The 21,050-nt window shown below is 39.9% G+C and overlaps 2 protein-coding genes across 3 annotated transcripts in view; one reads left to right on the forward strand and one right to left on the reverse strand.

The window, feature by feature from the left end:
• Positions 1–4,412: 4,412 nt before the first annotated feature.
• On the reverse strand, positions 4,413–12,240 carry PHOSPHO2 (phosphatase, orphan 2). Of its 2 annotated transcripts, none has more exons than XM_010354431.2 (4): positions 11,946–12,240; positions 11,441–11,473; positions 9,539–9,709; positions 4,413–5,175 (listed from the first exon to the last, which is right to left on the reverse strand). In XM_010354431.2, the coding sequence occupies exon 4, from the start codon at positions 5,147–5,149 to the stop codon at positions 4,424–4,426; it is 726 nt and encodes a 241-aa protein (XP_010352733.1). In that variant the 5' UTR covers positions 5,150–5,175; positions 9,539–9,709; positions 11,441–11,473; positions 11,946–12,240; the 3' UTR covers positions 4,413–4,423. The 2 variants fall into 2 exon arrangements, with proteins under 2 accessions (XP_010352733.1, XP_030772029.1); XM_030916169.1 differs by having other exon boundaries at positions 9,539–9,673; positions 11,946–12,234.
• A 48-nt stretch (positions 12,241–12,288) lies between these two features.
• CCDC173 (coiled-coil domain containing 173) overlaps positions 12,289–21,050 on the forward strand; it is a 57,462-nt gene continuing 48,700 nt past the window's right edge. Inside the window, exon 1 of the mRNA XM_010354430.2 lies at positions 12,289–12,434. Within this exon, the coding sequence (XP_010352732.1) occupies positions 12,368–12,434 (67 nt within the window). The 5' untranslated portion in view covers positions 12,289–12,367. The remainder of the gene's footprint in view (positions 12,435–21,050) is intronic.

Genomic DNA, 21,050 nt, shown 5'->3' on the forward strand with positions numbered 1-21,050 from the left:
TTGAAGTAATTTATTATGTAGCAATAGATAATTAACACAGTCAAACTACCAAAGCTTACTCAAGAAAAGCTACACAATGGAGTAGTCCTATATCCATGAAAGAAATGGAATTTGTGGTTAAAACCTGTCAAAAGGGAAAACTCCAGGTCTGGATAGTTTCACTGTTGTATTCTATCAAGCATTTAAGAAAGAAAGAAAAAATGCCAGCTATTAGCTTAATTGTTGCTCCTTTCAAAGTAATATTTATTTTGGCTGCTTTATACTTTTTCCATCTTCCAAAACTGTAAATCAGCAGTTTTACAACAGTGTAATTTCATGTGGTTTTCATTTTATTTATCCTGTTTGGGGTTTATGAGGGTTCTTGAATCTGAGGTTTGACGTCTTTCAATTTTGTTTTTTACAAATTTTTAAAATACATTTTTTGTATTCTTTTGTTTGTTTTACCCAAGTCCTGCCTCAGGATCTATCTTTCGATTTTGTAAAGTTTTATTATTATTATTATTATTTTTTTTTGAGACAGAGTCTCACTCTGTCCCCCAGGCTGGAGTGCAGTGGTGCAATCTGTGCTTACTGCAAGCTCTGCCTCCTGGGTTCATGCCATTCTCCTGCCTCAGCCTTCCGAGTAGCTGGGACTACAGGCGCCCGCCACCACGCCCGGCTAGTTTTTTGTATTTTTAGTAGAGACAGGGTTTCACCGTGTTAGCCAGGATGGTCTCGATCTCCTGACTTCGTGATCCACCCGCCTCGGCCTCCCAAAGTGCTGGGATTATAGGCATGAGCCACCGCGTGCAAGCCAATAATTATCTCTTAAACTATTGCTTATGTTTCATTTTCTTTCTCCTCTCTTGGGACATAAATTTCCTCTGTTATATCTTCTTACTAAATCTATGTCTCAACTTTTGTATTTTTATTATTTTGTCTCTCTGCATCATTCTGGATTTTTTCTTGTAACTTGTGTTCATTCACCAATTCTTTCTTCAGCTATGCCTGTTCTGTCAATTCTATCCATCAAGCTCCTAATTTCAATCATGCTATTTTCAGTTCTAGTGTTTCCTTTAAAAATTTTTTTAAGTTGATGCAAAATAATTGTACATATTTATGACATATATGGTGATATTTTGATACATTTACTGTATAGTGATTAGATCAGGGAAATCAGCATATTCTTCAACTCAAAACATTTCTCATTTGTGTTGGGAACATTCAATATCCTCTATTTGGAAATATATATTATTATTAACGATACTCATCCTACAGTGCAGAAGAATGCTAGAACTTATTTCTCCCATCTAGCTGTTTCATTTTGTTTTTAATATATTTTTCAATGCTTTGCCAAAATTCTTGTAAGTTTAATTTTTTTTTTTAAGCTTGTCTCTGAAAACTCCAATATCTGGAGGTCCCTACAGATGTTGAAATAGAAGCTTCTGCTGGTATTCACTCATGTCTCTTTGTGTGGCTACTTTTTGTGTGTTCTACAGTGCACCTGCAAAACTATTTGTAGATTTTGAGGCCTAATTTGTTAGTTTTCTACATTGTATAACAATATTACCACAAATCTGGTGTCTTAAGAACAAGACACATTTATTATCTCACAGGTTCTGTGGGTCAGGAGTTCAAGCACAGATTTAGCTGCCTTCTTTCTGTTTCCTGGTCTCAAAAGGCTGCAATCAAGGTGTTAGCTAGAGCTGAGGTCTCAGCTAGGGCTCCACTGAACCAGGATTCACTTCCAAAATAACAAGGTTGTTGGCAATCTTCAGTTCCGAGCACACCACTGGAACAAGGATCTGTTTTCCTGCTGACTACTGGCTAGAGGCCACCCTTAGTTTCTTGCCATGAGGCCCTCTCCAGCGTCTGGTTTACAGCATGGCAGCTTGCTTCTTCAAAGTCAACAAGAGTCTCTTAATAAGATGAATATTAGAATTTGGTGTAATCATGTCCATCTCATCATCTTCGTGGTAGTCTATGAATTAGAATCAAGTCATAGGAGTCTCCCTCCACACAAGGAATACCAGGGGACAGGGATCATAGTGGCCACCTTAGAGTCTGCCTGTTACACCTAGGATGTTAATTTCTTCCTGAAAAGCAAATGTAGATTTGCTTCTGCCATGCATCTGGGAGCTCTAAAAACCTTAGATAACCTCAATCTAATTTCAGAAACGGAGGGTATTTGAAGCTGAGCTGCCATCCCTTTGAAGTCCTGCTTACTTCTGGACCACTGTTACTCCTAATGAGTAGCCATTTGGGATCCTCACCCCAAGTAAGGGAAAGGGTTTACCAGTGCAGGTCCCTTCTTCTTTGTCCCATGAGGTTATCAAAATGGCCATTCAACATCTGAGCAACACCTTACCACTTACAGAACTGGCCAAAGGGAAAACGGCTCCCCTAACAAAGTTTCTGTTTCCTTAGGAATTCTTCATTGTTGCCAGCTCGCTGATGTCTTCAACCAGGTGTTTTTAATTAATTTTAAGTTTATCTTTTTTTTTTTTTTTAAGAGATGGGGTCTCCCCATGTTGCCGAGGCTGTTCTCAAACTCCTGAGCTCATGTGATCCCCTCGCCTTGGCCTCCCAAAGTGCTGGGATTAAAGGTGTGAGCCACGACACCCAGCCCAGATGTTTTTAAAATTTTGTTCAGCTGCCAGCTTTTATAGATGTTCTCAGTGAAGATCTAGGACAAATTTCTTGGTCTACCATCATTGTAAATGAAAGCCTTTATTTTTATTTATTGTAGAGATGGGGTCTCCCTATATTGCCCAGGCTAGTCTTGAACTCCTGGCCTCAAGTGATCCTCCTACCTTGGCTTCCCAAACTGCTGGGATTATAGGTGTGAGCCATTGTGCTCAGCCTACTTTTTTATGTCCAGCATTTGGAGAGGGCCACATGGCAAGAAATTAAGTCAGCAAGAAAACAAATTCTTGTTCCAGTAGTTTGCTAGGAACTGAATATTGGCAACAACTCTTATTTTGGAAGTGAATCCTGCTTCAGTGGAGCCTCAGCTGAGACCTCAGCTCTGAAACATCTGAAACACAGATGTGTTTCAACATAATCTAACCTAAAGCAAAACAAAGATTTTTCAACCTAGAAAAAAGATTAGCGAGTACTAATTATATTGAATATTTCTATTTCTGGAGCTTTCCATAATTTGGAAAATACAATATTATTAAATATTGCATTTTTATGGCTAAAACATGAATCTAGAAATTAGCATGGACTTATAAAACATTTTAGATCAGTTGATATTTGCTAATATCCCTATATGAAAGTCTTAAATATTAAGTATTGCTGCAAATTATATACAGTATTGAATTGCTCAAAACTGCATTGCCAAATATAAACACCACACTGATTAAACTAGCTACTGTAGTTGTCTATGGTGCTATGATATAAAGTTAGAATATTTGAAGGACATTAATAGTATAATAGTACTTCATTTCAAATGGAAAGTCTGAAATTGATGAAAACTTCAACAATAGATACTGCATCTCTACCTTTAAAATACACTGGTTTGGGAGAGGATATTATATAAATTTGGCAGCCTTTTATTCTTATGTGAATAAAGCATTAGGCTTTATTTTTTAAGATCTGTAACTACTGGACATACTTTCAAAATAAGTATCTGGCTGGCCATGGTGGCTCATGCCTGTAATCCCAGCACTTTGGGAAGCCAAGGCAGGAGGATCACTTGAATCCAAGATTTTGAGATCTGTGCAAAGTAGTGAGATCTCATCTCCAACAAAATATAACAAAACAGCTGGCATGGTGGCACGAGCCTGTAGTCCTAGCTCCTCAGGAGGCTGAGGTGCGAGCATCACTTGAGTCCGGGAGGTTGGGGCTGCAGTGTGAGAAGATCAAGTCACTGCAATCCAGGCTAGCTGACAGAGACCTTGTCTCAAAAGAGGAGGAATATCTAAAAGAATAAAATATGCTTACTTGCTCGAGAAATAAATTTAAAAATATAACCTATCAACCACCTTTAGTGGAGACCACTAGCTGTACCTACCTCAATTCTGTACTTTTTCCCCAACTTTTCCTGGGCATGTGACTACCTGGAATGACAGCTCTATTTTCCATCTTTCTTTGCTATTTACAAGTAAGGCATTATGACTAAGTTTGGCCAATGACATTTCAATAGAAGTGTTGGGTACAACTTCTGGGAAATTTCTTTAGACAGGGGATGTAACTTTCTCACTGCCCTCCTTGCTGTGAGGGCTAGAGCTTCACCAGCAACCTTGGATCAAGGGTTGAATGCCAAGTGCTGAGGTTGGTAGACTAATACAGCAACTTGAAATACTTACCTCTGGAATTCTTTTATGTGAGAGGAAAAAAAAAATTCTCTGTCTTTTTTTTTAAGCCTCTGGTATTTGGGGTTTTAGTTTTATGCTGCTGAACCTAATCTTAAGTGATACACTTTTCAATTGCTGGCATATTAATCCTTTATTAGAAATTGTAAATGAGAAATTATATCAACACCTGAGGACCAAACTACAACAGAATATTCCATAGGCTCAAGATTTTGAGACATTCTGGAAAGAGTTTTCTGTAAGGTATATCCTTTCCGTGGCATGGCAACATCATCATTCTTTAAAAAGGTGACTGGACAGACATCATTTCCACCATCACCAATATAAACAATTTGTGTATAATTCACTCCCTGTTGTAACTGTTTATCTACAAATTCTATCAAAACTACCTTTTTGCAAAGATTCTTTGGGCATCTATTGCAAGAATGAGTATGATAATTTTCCACAGTGAGATGACCACTGCTATTAAAAGCTGCTGGATTTGTAAACACTTTATCAAATACATCATGAAAACTGGCAGCTTTTAAAACCCAATCTATGAAGACTGAATTTGAATCTGAAATAATAATGCAGTCAAATTTATCCTTATTCTTTCTTATAAAGTTGAAGAGTTCCACCATCCCTGGAGTGAAAGGCAATGATGTCACTGCTCTTTTCATTTCATGTTCTCTTACACCTTTATCTCCCAAATACTTAAAGACTCTGCCCATAAATTCTGTCCAAAATCCTTTTTGATAAGAATCATGTAGTTCAATAGGAAGTTTTTTGTTGGGAGCACATTGTACAATCCAAGTGTCACTATTGTCATCTATGATTGTATTGTCAAAGTCAAAAACTAGCAAAATTTTCATGGTTCCAGAAGTAGATTTGGATTATCCTGAAAAAGAAAAAATATTATTCTCTAAACAAACTCTGTTTACATATCTAACTAAAACACTTATTTAATAAACATAACTGTTAATATGTTAAAAGAAGGAATATAAACAAAGTGATTAAGCACTTCGAGACCACTACCTAACCACTTTTCTCTAAGAAGCAAAGTTCATATTTGAGTATTTTAAGTGGAAAACAAAATATATAAAAAGGACATTCATAGTATTTTTGTGTTCCTGGGGATGTGTTTCTTATAGAAGTTATAAGAAAGAAAAAAAGGCATTCTTACTATCATCACATTATCAATCAAACCACACTTATTTTATTAGATTAAAATATTTACAATCCTCATATTAAATAACAGGTCATGTATAAAGGATTCTCTGTGTACTACCCAAAATCCTGAACAAATTTAACATAGCATGAAATTTTGCAAGATGTAAAATAATTTTTTAAAAAAGGTATTTGCTAACAAAAACAAGCAATGGGGAAAGGATTCCCTATTTAATAATGGTGCTAGGATAACTGGCTAGCCATATGCAGAAAACTGAAACTGGACCCCTTCCTTACACCATACACAAAAATCAACTCAAGGTGGATTAAAGACTTAAGTGTAAAACCCAAACTATAAAAAACCTAGAAGAAAATCTAGGTAATACCATTCAGGACACAGCACAGGCAAAGATTTCATGACAAAGATGCCAAAAGCAAATGCAACAAAAGCAAAAATTGACAAATGGTATCTAATTAAACTAAAGAGCTTCTGCACAGCAAAAGAAACTATCAACAGAGTAAACAGACAACTTAGAGAATGGGAGAACATTTTTGCAGTTTATCCATCTGACAAAGGTCTAATGTCTAGCAATTATTATAAAGTTGAAAAATTATACCATCCCTGAAGTGAAAGGCATTGATGTCACTGCTCTTTTCATTTTATATTACATCTTTAGCTCCCAACTATTTAAAGACTCTGCTCGGCCGGGCGCGGTGGCTCAAGCCTGTAATCCTAGCACTTTGGGAGGCCGAGACGGGCGGAACGCGAGGTCAGGAGGTCGAGACCATCCTGGCTAACACGGTGAAACCCCGTCTCTACTAAAAACTACAAAAAACTAGCCGGGCGAGGTGGCGGTGCCTGTAGTCCCAGCTACCTGGGAGGCTGAGGCAGGAGAATGGCGTGAACCCGGGAGGCGGAGCTTGCAGTGAGCTGAGATCCGGCCACTGCACTCCAGCCTGGGCGACAGAGCCAGACTCCCTCTCAAAAAAAAAAAAATAAATAAAAATAAAAAAATAAAGACTCTGCTCATAAAATCTGCCCACAATCCTTTTTGATAAGAATCATGTAGTTCCTTGTTAAGGAACTTAAACAAATTTACAAGAAAAAACAAACAGCCCCATTAAGAAGTGGGGAAAGGACACAAACAGACAATTCTTGAAAGAAGACAGGGCCGGGCGCGGTGGCTCAAGCCTGTAATCCCAGCACTTTGGGAGGCCGAGACGGGCGGATCACGAGGTCAGGAGATCGAGACCATCCTGGCTAACACGGTGAAACCCCGTCTCTACTAAAAAATACAAAAAAACTAGCCAGGCGAGGTGGCGGGCGCCTGTAGTCCCAGCTACTCCGGAGGCTGAGGCAGGAGAATAGCGTGAACCCGGGAGGCGGAGCTTGCAGTGAGCTGAGATCCGGCCACTGCACTACAGCCCGGGCGACAGAGCAAGACTCCGTCTCAAAAAAAACAAAAAAAAAAAAAAGAAAAAAAAAAAAAAAGAAGACAATACGTGTGCCCAAGAAATATATGAAAGAAAAAAAAGCTCAATATCACTGATCATTAGAGAAATGCAAACTAAAGCCACAATGAGATACCATCTTATACTAGTCAGAATGGCTATCATTAAATAGTCAAAAAACAACCTGGCAAAGTTGTGGAGAAAAAGCAAGTTGTGGAGAAAAAGGAACGCTTTTACACTGTTGGTAGGAGTGTAAATTAGTTCAACCATCGTGGAAGACAGTGTGGTGATTCCTCAAAGACGTAGAGGCCAAAATACCACTTGACCCAGCAATCCTATTACTGGGTATATACCCAAAGAAATATAAATCATTCTATTATAAAGATACATGCATGCATATGTTCACTGCAGCACTGTTCACAATAGCAAAGACATGGAATCAACCTAAATGCCCGTCAATGATAGACTGCATAAAGAAAATGTGGTACTTATACACCATGGAATATTATGCAGCTATAAAAAGGAATGAGATGATGTCCTTTACAGGGACATGGATGGAGCTGGAAGCCATCATCCTCAGTGAACTAACACAGAAACAACAACAACAACAACAAAAACAAACACCACGTGTTCTCATTTATAAGTGGGAGCTGAATCATGAGAACACATGGAATGGAACAACATACACTGGGGCCTGTCGGAGGGTTGGGGGTAGGAGGAGGCAGAGCATCAGGAAAATAGCTAGTGGATGCTGGGCTTAATACCTAGGTGACGTGATGATCTGTGCAGCAGAGCATCATGGCACACGCTTACCTATGTAACAAATCTACATATCCTGCACATGTACCCCGAACTTAAAAGGTAGAAATCAAAAAAATTTTAAAAAGGTGTTTAGTTTAAAATCAATTTCTAAATGCCAATATTACAATTAAATGATTGCTGACACTCTATATGATAGTCTAAACAAATTACCTGAGAACTGAAGGCCAATTCTTCAGACTACAAGTAACTTGGTTAAGAGTTTTGACATGTTTATTTATATCTGCTCTAGATAGGTTAGCTCTGGGGTGCCAAATAATTTGAATACACCTGAGTAATCATATTGTTTGTGGTGTGACACTTATGTCTCTGTTTTCATTAGAACATAATGAAAGTGATTAATTATAAATCTCAAGAGAAAAGGAAAGAATAAGCTGGTCAACTGATGGTAAGAATAAACATTATTTATAAAAAATAACTATATAGAATATCCAGAAAAGGATATAATTAATGTGTGTAAACAGATAATAATAATAATTTTGAGAGTCATTATATGTCAGGTACTGGCCTAAAAACTTTGCAGTATCATACAATTTAATTGTAATAACCCTATTAAGTAGGAATCATTATTATCTTCATCTTAAAGATGTATAAGCTGGATCTTAAAGTGGTTAGGTGTTAGTAAAGTGCCAGAGCTGGAATCTTAGGTTGATTTGATTCCAGACTTAATGCTTTTAAGTACCAAATTCCGGTGTTAAAAAATAGAATTAAAGGCCAGGTGCTGTGGCTCACGCCTGTAATCCCAGCACTTTGGGCGGCCAAGGCAGGCGGATCACGAGGTCAAGAGATCGAGACCATTCTGGCCAACATGGTGAAACCCCATCTCTACTAAAAGTACAAAAAAAAAATTAGCTGGGCGTGGTGGTGCTCGCCTGTAGTCCCAGCTACTCAGGAGGCTGAGGCAGGAGAATTGCTTGAACCCAGGAGGCGGAGGTTGCAGTGAGCCAAGATCGTGCCACTGCACTCCAGCCTGGCAACAGAGCGAGACTCCGTCTCAAAAAAATAGCATTTAATGACTACTCATTAGTTTAAAAATAAAATACTAAGTAGGTCATTTCGGCAGAAAGATATTTAATTACATAAAAACATTCATTAGTTTCAAAGTACACACTAACTGTAACACCACATCGGTGATACACTTTATAACCATTTTGAGGTTTCTACAAGAAATCCTAAAAAGACAAAGAACTCAAGCAATAAGAAAAAGATCAATTAAAAATGAAAAACACGGCATTTAGCCACACATATTCTCCAGTTTATAACAGTTGATACCCAGTAGTGAAGACAGAATAGAGCTCTTGATTCACATAAGACTAAGTATTCTGTGTCTCTTAATTTAGAATATCTAGAGAATAATTAACCTACAGGGGTATCACCTGTTGTGTGAATGTGGCTGATACATAATATTTTCTTACTCTGGATCCTTGTATCACTAAATGCCTAATCCAGATGCTTCTGACTGGTTCCCTGAGATTTAAATGCAGAATTCACTTTCCTACAGAAACAATGTAATAAATAATAAGGCATAATTGACAATCACATTAGTACTGTAACTAGGCATGTTTTAAATTAAATATGCTTTTTGAGTATTCTGAATTTATAATTAAAACACATTTCAAATGTAACTCACTGTTGTTTGAAAACCTCAAGCCTAAACTTAATTAGCCACAAATTACTGAAATTCCTGAATTATTAGCCTCAAAATAGCATGAGACTGAGCTAACAGTTCCCCTGCTGATCTGAAAGTGCACTTTAAAAATTTCACATCTTTTTCTATTAGTTTTTTCTCACCGCTCAACATAAACCTTTATAAAAATACTTACCCAACTTAGTATTTCCAAGACAATCTTACTTCAGCATTGGGATTAGGATAAACAGTCACGACAATCTTCAGTCTTAAACACCAGCCAGTTGTTTTCAAACATTACTCCTATTCTATATACAGGGAACAGAGTCTTCTGGTTTGGAGCAAAATAATGGAAACTTCTTAACTCCTAAAATTGATAAACGTATTTTAAAAGCTTTAACATTTGCATTTTCTAATTATGTTGTTTGTCTTATGTCAGAAAAGTATCTCTTGGCAATAGGAGAACAAAGTTTTGCTTTCCACTTGGTATCGACTTGGTGTCGAAAATAAGAAATGTTATGTGAAAATAAGTTTTTGTCCAGTGGATAAAATCATAGTGCTAAGCTGATTGAGATTTTCAGAGTCCATTTTTTTCTTTTTACTTGTTTAATAATAGAGTAATTCCACATTCTATTGTCAATAGACATTTAGAGATTTAGTGCTGTATTAGAAATTAAAATGTCTCCAAAAATTAAGGATATGCACAAAGATTTAGTTTTAAGAATGTGAATCTATTTTGAAACCAATCTGTTAAAATTCCAAAAAGAGTTAACTGTTCTCTTCAAAAGCACAATCTATGTCCATTTGGTATGTCTGCAATGTTTCCATAGTGTAACAATATCCTATGTACTTTACACAATGAAAATTAGAAACTACACAGACATCCAAGAATTGGGAAATAGTTAAATAAGATATACATGTGACGGCATATAATAGAATATCCAGCCAATAAAAGCTAAGATATTCAGTTCAAATTAAATAAGCAAGTCACAAAACAATGTGTACAGTATAATCCTGTTTTTGTTTTAGAAAATGTTTACATGTGCAGTGGAATGGTTATGGTTGGTTCAACCGTAGTTCACACTTTTTCTACATTAATTTTGTAATAAAATTTTTTTTCTTCTCAGAATAATTTAAACTGTTTCAGATCAGAGTGCATATGCTACCTTATTAAATTCACAACAAAGAAAAAAAAGAGTAGTGGGTAAAGGACAAACAACTCTAGACTGACTTGGATTGTGGTTGGAGTTGGAATCTCGAGTCTGAAGTCAAATTACATCTGACCACCATGTCAAATTGGCAAGTAACTGACATCAAATCATGAGATTCAATACTTTTTGTAACTAATTTTGTTAAAATTCCAGAGAATTTTTGTTGGGAGACAATTCTCCCTGTGTCTCCGGTGGTTGTGCACATCTTACTGACTGCTCTTTCCTCTATTGTTTCAAGGATGTTTGTACAGTGGACAGCCTTGAGAAACATGCTTATTTGTTCAAATGATAAAGATCTGGGTTCCCTAAGCTCAGGGCTGCTTTCCTGTAATTCGACATACTCTACATCTAGGTGCCTTCTTGCCCACTTTGCATTATCCTGTGGGAACTGGGGCTTTAGGTAACTCAGGCAAAATTGCTGATATACTGGCTACTGCTGGGAGTAATTCATTCCTGAAACGAATAGTCTTCTGTCTTCCATGAAACTGCCAGGCTAAGTTAGCCTGCAAACAGGGTAAAATCTCTGTTCCTTCCCAGTTCTTGACACTTTGGCACTGCAAGCTCCGCCTCCCGGATTCACGCCATTCTCCTGCCTCAGCCTCCTGGGTAGCTGGGACTACAGGCGCCCCCCACCACGTCCGGCTAATTTTTTTTGTATTTTTGGTAGAGACAGGGTTTCACCGTGTTAGCCAGGATGGTCTCCATCTCCTGACCTCGTGATCTGCCTGCCTCGGCCTCCCAAAGTGCTGGGATTACAGGCGTGAGCCACCACGCCTGGCCTCCAGTTCTTGACACTTTTTAAGGTATGCTTCCAAAAATCTACCAGCGCTCTATGTGCACAAACTAATTTCTGTCTACAAATATTTTCTTAATTATTCCATACTTACCAGCATTATTACGTGGAACATCTGATAGAAAACCTAAAGAAAAATAGCACGACTGTGTGTTAGGACGTTCGTTATTAAAAATCTTTTTGTTCTTTCACTTTGAGAGACTCCAATTTGGTGCATTATGTGTACACATCAGAGCCAACTTGTTAGTAATGAAGTTATCTGTACATCAATGTATTACAAAAAGATCTTCTGAAACCAAATGCGCAGCTACTCCTAACAGATTTCTGTGGTCATGTATTTACCAAGAAATTTAAAATATCTCAAAGGTCCTAACATAAATGTTCTAAGCATATCATTAAGTTTTAACATTCCTATCTTTTAAAAACCTGGCCCCATCTAGTCCTGACCATGCCCCAGAAACCAAAGGATTAAAAAAACAGAGTTTATGTCAGCGAATCCGCGGGTTTTTATAATTAAGGGAGGGCTTTGCTCCTCACATTCCACCCGCGAGGAGATCGGGGACACACACACCACGCCTAGGCCTCGCGCGCTCACACACCTGCCGGCTCCACCCCGAGGGTAGGCATCGGACCCAATCGGAGGTCGTCCCCCGTGGAGCGCGCAGCAGGCGAGGATGGGAGTAGCAGGCAGGGCGGGGGTTCACGGGCTTCTCACTGACCCAGGCCCGCCGTCGGCAGCCGCCCCGGCGCCCGTGACGCTCCTGCTGGTTCAGTCCTTTGACCTAGCCCCACGCCTGCCCGCTGGGCAGCCGCACTCACAAGCCCAGCTCGCAGGCGCAGGCGCAGGCGCCTCTCTTCGCTAGCCCGACTGCCAACTGCAGCGCTTTCCCAGTTCTTCGGCGACGGCTGGCGTCACTTCCGGCGGCGTTGCCAAGCAACCGCGTGGTTCGAGTAACAACGTCCACTGGCTGGAGTCCGCGGCGCTTGGCGCCACAGTCACTTTTCCAGATCTGGGCGCACTATGGACACCTCGTCAGAGATGCTGGTACGGTTTGGACGACGCTGTGGACAGGCGAAGGAAAGTACAGGTGAGCTAACCTGACCTATCCAGGGACAGGGATTGTTTCTGGACCCCCGGCATGGAGTGAGAGGCGAGGATGCCGAATGAGGGCTTCAGTTGCTTTTTGAAATGGACTCCATCAAGTCGAAAGCATCCTCAATAAGCATCTTTGGGCTCTGTATAAGTTAGGCCGTCCTCAGGTGAATGGGTGAAGGAGGGAAACGGGGAGTGGAAGTGGGTGGGAGAATGTTTACAGAAATAGGGGTGGAGAAAAGATAGGAAATCAGAGACCCCCCACCCCCAGCTAACCTAAAACTGCGCAGTTACAGCTCTGAGAGTCTGGGCTTTGTTAAATTTCCGGCACGCTTAAAGTTTGTTATTCACTGATTGAATTGGAATATCTCTTGGAAATATAAGTTCCCTCTTTAGAGTCTTGGCTCTGCTGCAAACTTGCTGATTGGTCTTTACTAAAAGTCTCTGAAAGAAATATCTCCATTTCCTCCTCTCTAAAGTAAATGTAAGGTATCTCTCTAAGTCAGATGCTTTCATAGAGTTAAAAAAAATCGTGCGACATAAAGTATTGTAATTCAGATGACCTGTTATAACAATTTGATTTTGGAATAGAAATAGACTTCTAAAGAACTCTATCAATTCTAGCTACGACAGTTTCTTAAGTCTGTAAATTGGCAATTAATGTTGTCATGGTGACAACTAGAACTTTGGCAGTTTGAAGTATCTTCATGTCGTTGCCCGAGCTTCTGTAGCAATAGTGCCCCCTGCACGAGATGCAGAGTGAGAGCCAGTCGTTCTTCACTAGTGGATATTTATGCAGTGGAGGTTTTATGAGGTTAGCAGCAGACTTTTGCTGTGTAAAAGGAAAGAAACAGTACCAATATGACAAGTATTGGAAAAGCACAATTACTCCCACATATTCACTTGCCTGCATATGCATTTCTGCACTACCTGGTTTAGATTTACCTAATAGTTGTTAAATAATGTTTTGTGGTAACTAGCTCACAAGCTTCCAACCGAGCCTCGCTGCTAAATTTTAATCTCCATTTTTAGGGGAAGGCTAAGTAGGAGAGGGTTTCAGAGATGTATGCAGCTATTTGTAAAACAAATAATTTATCAAGATTTAGTGGGGTGAGATCAGCCAGAATGGTGAAATAGGATCTATGCCTGAAATCCTGTCCTCCATAAAATCAACAAGAACAGTGGCAAAAATCATCATTATCGACTTTTTCAGAACTCTGGAAATTAACCAAAGGCTTGCAACAATATGTGGAGTGTTTGCTAAAGAAAAACAGCTGGATTTTTGTAACAACAGTGAGGTTTTTGGCATCTTAATTTGCCATTGTCCTATACTTTTCTCCTAGCCCCATGGCAGCCTAGATAACCACAGCAATCACAGTGAAAAATACTGACTTAGCAACTTGTAGAGGGGACAAAACAGAATTTGACCCACTCCAAAGCCAGGCAACTGTTATTATTCGACATATCTGATAGTTCCTTGGAGAATCTCACTCATGAGGCTTATTGTTATTTAGTCTGACTTCAGACTCACCAAGTATGTTTGTCAAATGATCAGTGGCAATTTTAAATATCACAGCTATCAGAGGCAGTGCTATAGTTTTAACGTGTCCTCTAAAAAGCATGTGTGGGAACTTAATCCCCAGTGTAAAAATGTTGGAAGGTAGGGACTAATGAGAGGTGATTAGGCCATGAGAGAAGAATAAAGGGATTAATGCCATTATCTGGGGAGTGGGTTCATTATAAAAGTGGGAAAGTTGGCCCTCTTCTCTCTCTCTCTATCTATCTGTCTCTCTGTCTCTCTCTCGCTCTCTCTCTCTCTGTGCATGTGTGTCTGTTGCCCTCTCTTTGCCCTTTTGCCACGTAATGCCTTCCATCATGTTATGATGAGGCACGAAGGCTGCTGCCAGATGCTGGCACCTTGATACTGGCTTTCTCAGCCTCCAGAACCATAAGCCAATAAATATCTATTCTTTATGAATTACCCAGCCTAAGGTGTTCTGTTATAACAGCATGAAACAGGCAGGCAGTGATACAGTTGGGAGGCAAACAACACGCTGACCAAAAAACTTAAAAGGATCAGCTGGGAAGTGATATGTCCATAGGGAGCTTTGGAAAACTCCTGACATATTCCTGGGAATCTAGAAGGCCAAATGCATGCATAGAGCTACATACATGCCCAGGAAAGACCTGAAAATGCCTCTCACCTATGACTTACCTTGAGACTCTGTTTAAGAAAGAAGTAAAAGCTAAGATGGAGTTGTAAATTGCCTGCCCGAGCATTGAAGGCATGCCTTAATGCTCACAGACAGTCCCTCGGCAGAGACTGGGAGACTTGTTAGTTCTAGTCATCCAAAGATGTGTCTGTCTGGTTATTAGCTGACCACTAAGCAAACCAGAGACTCCAGTGACTCCAGTGGCCACATGTGACAAAGAATACAGACTACAGAATTGGTTCAGTGAAGTCATGAAACAACAACAGCAGGAATAAGAAACTTTGGGTGTATGTGGAGATCTGATTTCCAGAGTTGAAACATATATGTACAGTTTTTAATAAATATTATGAAAGATGAAAATAAATATGACCCAAACATAAGAAAAGGTTTCAGTAGAAAGTGTCTTTGAAATGGACTCCACCAAGTTGAAAGCATCCTCAGTAATCATCTTTTGACTCTGTGGAAATTAGGCCGTTTTGCCCTCAGGTGAATGGGTGGAAGAGGGAAAGGGGCTGTGGAACTGGCAGGGAGGATGTCTACAGAAGTAGGGGTGGAGAAAAGGTAGGAAATCAGAGACCCCCTCAACTGACCTTAAAACTGTGCAGTTGCAGTTGTTGTAAGCCCAGATGTTGGATTTACTAGATAAAAACTTTTGTAAATTTATAGCTATTGTAAATATATTTAAAGAACTCAAGTGAAAGTCTAAAGAACTATAGAAGAGTATTAAGAATGTTGTCTTACCAAATAGAGGATATCAATGAAGATTTTAAAAAATTATAAAAAGAAACTGAACAGAAATGTTGGAGTTGGAAAACACAATAACTGAATTAAAAAATTCACTAGAGGGATCAATAGCAGATTTGAACTTGCAGAAGAAATAATCAATGAACTTGAAGATAAGTCAATTGAGATTATTCAGTCTCAGAATAGTGAGAAAGAAAAAAAGATAAAAGAATGAAGAAAAACAAGCAGATCTTCAGAGAAATGTAGGTCACCGGCAAATATGCCAACATAAATGTAACTTGAGTTCTGGAAGGAAAAGAGCAGAGAAAGGGGTAAAAACATTTGAAGAATTAATGGCCAAAAGCTTTCCAAATTTGATGAAAAACATTACACATTCAAAAGGCTCAGTGATCCTCTAAGTACGGTAAACTCAACTCAAAGAGATCCACAGCTGTACACATCATGATCAAACTGTTGAAAGCTAAAGACAAAGAAAATCTTGAAAGCACAAGAGAGAAATGACATTACATAAAATTAATCCTCAACAAGATTAACAACAAATTTCTTATAAGAAATTATGGAGTCCAGGGGCAGCAGGCTGATATATTCAAAGTACTGAAAGAAAAAGTCTTCAAGAATTCTTTTTTTTTTTCTTTTTTTTGAGACAGAGTCTTGCTCTTGTCACCCAGGCTGGTGTGCAGTGGCATGATCTCAGCTCATTGCAACCTCTGCCTCCCAGGTTCAAGTGATTCTCCTGCCTCAGCCTCCTGAGTAGCTGGGATTACAGGCACCCACCACCATGCCTGGCTAATATTTGTACTTTTAGTAGAGATGGGGTTTTGCCGTGTTGGCCAGGCATGTCTCAAACTCCTGACCTCAGGTGATCCCACCTTCAGTTATTAATTGAAAAAATTATCACGAAGAAAAACTGAGGACCAGATGGCTTCATTGGTTAATTCTAAATGTTTAATGAAATATTAACATAAATCCTTCCAAATCTTTTTAAAAAATAAAGAAGAGGAAGGGGCACTTTCCAACTCATTCTATAAGGGCAGTATTGCCAACATCAGACAAAGACATCACAAGAAAACTATAGATGATTATCCTTTATGAATAGAGATGCAAAAATCTTCAACATAGTTTTAGCACATCAGCTAGATGTGGCACACACCTCCCAGCTACTTGGGAGGCTGAGGTGGGAGGACCACTTGAGGCCAGGAATTTGAGGCTGTAATGTGCTATGGTCACACTTGTAAATAGCCACTGCACTCCAGCCTGGGCAACATAGCAAGACCCCATCTCAAAAAATAAGTTGATTAATTAAATAAAATACTAGCAAACCAAATCCAGCAACATATAAAAATTATTATATACCATGACGAAGTGGTATTTATCCCAGGAATGCAAGGTTGGCTTAAAAACAATTAATGTGCCGGGCGTGGTGGCTCAAGCCTGTAATCCCAGCACTTTGGGAGGCCGAGACGGGCGGATCACGAGGTCAGGAGATCGAGACCATCCTGGCTAACCCGGTGAAACCCCGTCTCTATTAAAAAATACAAAAAAAACTAGCCGGGCGAGGTGGCAGGCACCTGTAGTCCCAGCTACTGGGGAGGCTGAGGCAGGAGAATGGAGTTAACCCAGGAGGCGGAGCTTGCAGTGAGCCAAGATCCGGCCACTGCACTCCAGCCCGGGCGACAGAGCGAGACTCCGTCTCAAAAAAAAAAAACAAAACAAAACAAAAAAACCAATTAATGTAGTACACTGTATAAATAGAATAAAGAACAAAACTACATGATTATCCTAATAGAAAAAACATTTGACAAATCCAACATTCCATTTATGATAAAAACAACAAACTAGGAATAGAAAGGAATTTTCTTAACCTGATAAAGGAGACCTATGAAAAGCCTATAGCTAACATAATAGTTAATGGTGATAGACTGAAAGCCTGATCAGGAAAAGACAAGTATGCCTGCTTTCATCACTTCTATTTAACATCATACTAGAAATTCTAGCCATGGCATTTAGGCAAGCAAAACAGAAGGCCATCCAGATTGGAAAGGAAAAAATAAAACTTTCTATTTTCACAGATGACATGATATTCTATATTAAAAATCCTAAAGGATACAATTATTAGATCTAATAAAGTTTAGTGGCATTGAAAGATGATCAATTTACAAAATTGTATTTCTTTACACTTGCAATGAACAATCTGATAATAAATTTAAGAAAACAATTCCATTTACAATAGCACCAAAATACTTAGGAAAAGTTTTTCTAAGGAAAAATACTTAGGAATAAGCAAAAATTTATCTTTTAAAAAACTACAAAACATTATTGAAAAAAGTTAGATGTAAATAAATGGAAAGACATCTTGATATGGTTTGGATGTATCCTCGCCCAAATCTCAACTTGAATTCCCAGGTGTTGTGGGCACATGGAGATAATTGAATCATGGGGGCTGGCCTTTCCTGTGCTATTCTTGTGATAGTAAATAAGTCTTATGAGATCAAAGGGATTTATCAGGGATTTCTACTTTTGCTTCTTCCTCATTTTCTCTTGCTGCCACCACGTAAGAAGTGTCTTTCACCTCCTGCCATGATTCTGAGGCCTCCCCAGCCATGTGGAACTGTAGGTCTAATTAAATCTCTTTTTTCTCAGTCTTCAGTATATCTTTATCAGCAGGGTGAAAATGGATTAATATAGTAAATTGGTACCAGCAGAGTGGGGCATTGCTGGAAAGATAACTGAAAATGTGGAAGTGACTTTGGAACTGGGTAACAGGCAGAGATTGGAACAGTTTGAAGAGCTCAGAAGAAGACACGAAAATATGGGAAAGTTTGGAACTTCCTAGAGACTTGTTGAATGACTTTGACCAAAATGCTGATAGCGATATGGACAGTGAAATCCAGGCCGAGGTGGTCTCAGATGGAGATAAGGAACTTTTTAGAAACTGGAATAAAGGTGATTCTTGCTATGTTTTGGCAAAAAGACTGGCGTCATTTTGTCCCTGCCCTAAAGATTTGTGGAACTTTGAGAAATATGATTTAGGGTGTCTGGCAGAAGAAATTTCTAAGCAGCAAAGCATTCAAGAGGTGAGTTGGGTACTGTTAAGGGCATTCAGTTTTAAAAAGGAAACAGACCATAAAAATTCAGAAAATTTGTAGTCTGAAAAACCAATTTTCTGGGGAGAAATTCAAGCCAGCTGCAGAAATCTGCATAAGCATCAAGGAGCCTAATGTTAATCACCAAGACCATGGGGAAAATGTCTCCAGGCCATGTTGGAGACCTTCACAGCAGCCCCTCCTGTCACAGGCCTAGAGGTCCAGGAGGAAAAAGTGGTTTTATGGTCTGGGCCCAGGGTCCCTGTGCTGTGTGCAGCCTATAGACTTGGTGCCGTGTCCTAGCTGCTCCAGCCATGGCTGAAAGGAGCCACTGTAGAGCTCATGCTGTGGCTTCAGAGGGTGGAAGCTGCCAAACCTTGGCAGCTTCCACATGGTGTTGAGCCTGTGGGTGCGCAGAAGTCAAGAATTGAGGTTTGGGAACCTCCACCTAGATTTCAGAAGATATATGGAAATGCCTGGATGCCCAGGCAAAAGTTTGCTGCAGAGGCAGGGCCCTTATGGAGAACCTCTGCTAGGGCAGTGCAGAAGGGAATTGTGGGGTCGGAGCTCCCACATAGAGTCCCTACTGGGACATTATCTAGTGGAGCTGTGAGAAGAGGGCCACCATCCTCCAGACCCCAGCATGGTAGATCCACTGACAGTTTGCACCATGCACCTGGAAAAGCCGCAGACACTCAATGCCAGTTCATGAAAGCAGCCAGGAGGGAGGCTGTGCCCTGCAAAGCCACAGGGGCAGAACTGTCAAAGACCATTGGAACCCACTTTTGCATCAGTGTGACCTGAATGTGAGACCTAGAGTCAAAGGAGATCATTTTGGAGCTTTAAAATTGTATTGCCCTGCTGGATTTCAGACTTGCATGGGTCCTGTAGTCCCTTTGTTTTGGCCAATGTCTCCCATTTGGAATGGCTGTATTTGCCTAATACCTGTACCCCCATTGTATCTAGGAAGTAATTAGCTTGCTTTTGATTTTTTTTTTTTTTTTGAGACAGAGTCTCGCTCTGTCGCCCAGGCTGGAGTGCAGTGGCCAGATCTCAGCTCACTGCAAGCTCCGCCGGGTTTACGCCATTCTCCTGCCTCAGCCTCCCAAGTAGCTGGGACTACAGGCGCCTGCCACCTCGCCTGGCTAGTTTTTTGTATTTTTTTAGTAGAGACGGGGTTTCACCATGTTTGCCAGGATGGTCTCGATCTCCTGACCTCGTGATCCGCCCGTCTCAGCCTCCCAAAGTGCTGGGATTACAGGCTTGAGCCACCGCGCCCGGCTTGCTTTTGATTTTACAGGCTCATAGGCAGAAGGGACTTGCCTTGTCTCAGATGAGACTTTGGACTACAGACTTTTGGGTTAATGCTGAAATGAGTTAAGACTTTGGGGGACTGTTGTGAAGGCATGATTGGTTTTGAAATGTGAGGATATGAGATTTAGAGGGACCAGGGGCAGAATGATATGGTTTGGCTGTGTCCCCACCCAAATCTCAACTTGAATGGTATCTCCCAGAATTCCTACATGTTGTGGGAGGGACCCAGGGAGAGGTAATTGAATCATGGGGACTGGTCTTTACCATGCCATTCTTACAATAGTGAATACATCTCATGAGATCTGATGGGATTATCAGGGGTTTCCACTTTTGCTTCTTCCTCATTTTCTCTTGCTGCCATCATGTAAGAAGTGCCTTTTGCCTCTCACCATGATCCTGAGGCCTCCCCAGCCATGTGGAACTGTAAGTCCAACTAAACTTTTTTTTCTCCCTAGTCTCGGGTATGTCTTTATCAGCAGCATGAAAATAGACTAATACACATTTCATGTTAATGGGCTGGGAGATTTAGTATGGTTAACATGGTTTGAATATTTGTCCCCTTCAAAACTCATGTTGAAAATTAATTCCCAAAATGGCAGTATTGAGAGGTGGGGCCTTTAAGAAGTGATTGGGTCATGAGGGATCTGCCCTCATGAATGGATTAGAAATGGGGTCTTGCTGTGAATGGATTAACGGCTTATGCTGGAATTGGGACTCTTGGCTTCATAAGAAGAGGAAGAGAGATCTCAGCTAGCATCCTCAGCCCCCTTGCCATATGATGCCCTACACTACTTCCAGACTCTGCAGAGAGACCTCACCAGCAAGAAAGCCCTCAACAAATGCAGCCCCTCAACCTTGCGCTTCTCAGCCTCTATAATTGTAAGAAATAAAATCATTTTCTTTACAAATTATCTAGTTTCAGATATTCTGATATAGCAACAGAAAATGGACTAAGACAGATGGCAACACTTCCCAAATTGATCTACACATTTAACACAATTCCTATCAAAATTCTACTTGGCTTTCTTGTGGATATTGGCAAGCTGATCCTAGAATTCATATGGAAATGAAAAGGACAATAGAATAGCTAAAACAATTTTGAATCAGAAGAAATATTAACAAGTAAGAGGACTCACACTTCATGATATTAAGACTTACTACAAAGCTACACTCATTGGCTGGACATGGGAGTGTGCACCTATAGTCCCAGCTACTCAGGTGGTTGTGGCCAGAAGGATCACTTGAGACCAGGAGTTT

Source organism: Rhinopithecus roxellana, chromosome 14 (assembly GCF_007565055.1).
Source record: "Rhinopithecus roxellana isolate Shanxi Qingling chromosome 14, ASM756505v1, whole genome shotgun sequence".
NCBI classification, from domain to species: domain Eukaryota; kingdom Metazoa; phylum Chordata; class Mammalia; order Primates; family Cercopithecidae; genus Rhinopithecus; species Rhinopithecus roxellana.

What these genes read in the sequence shown, in the direction of transcription:
- PHOSPHO2 (XM_010354431.2), bottom strand. Translation starts at nt 5,149, where the DNA reads ATGAAAATTTTGCTAGTTTTTGACTTTGACAATACAATCATAGATGAC.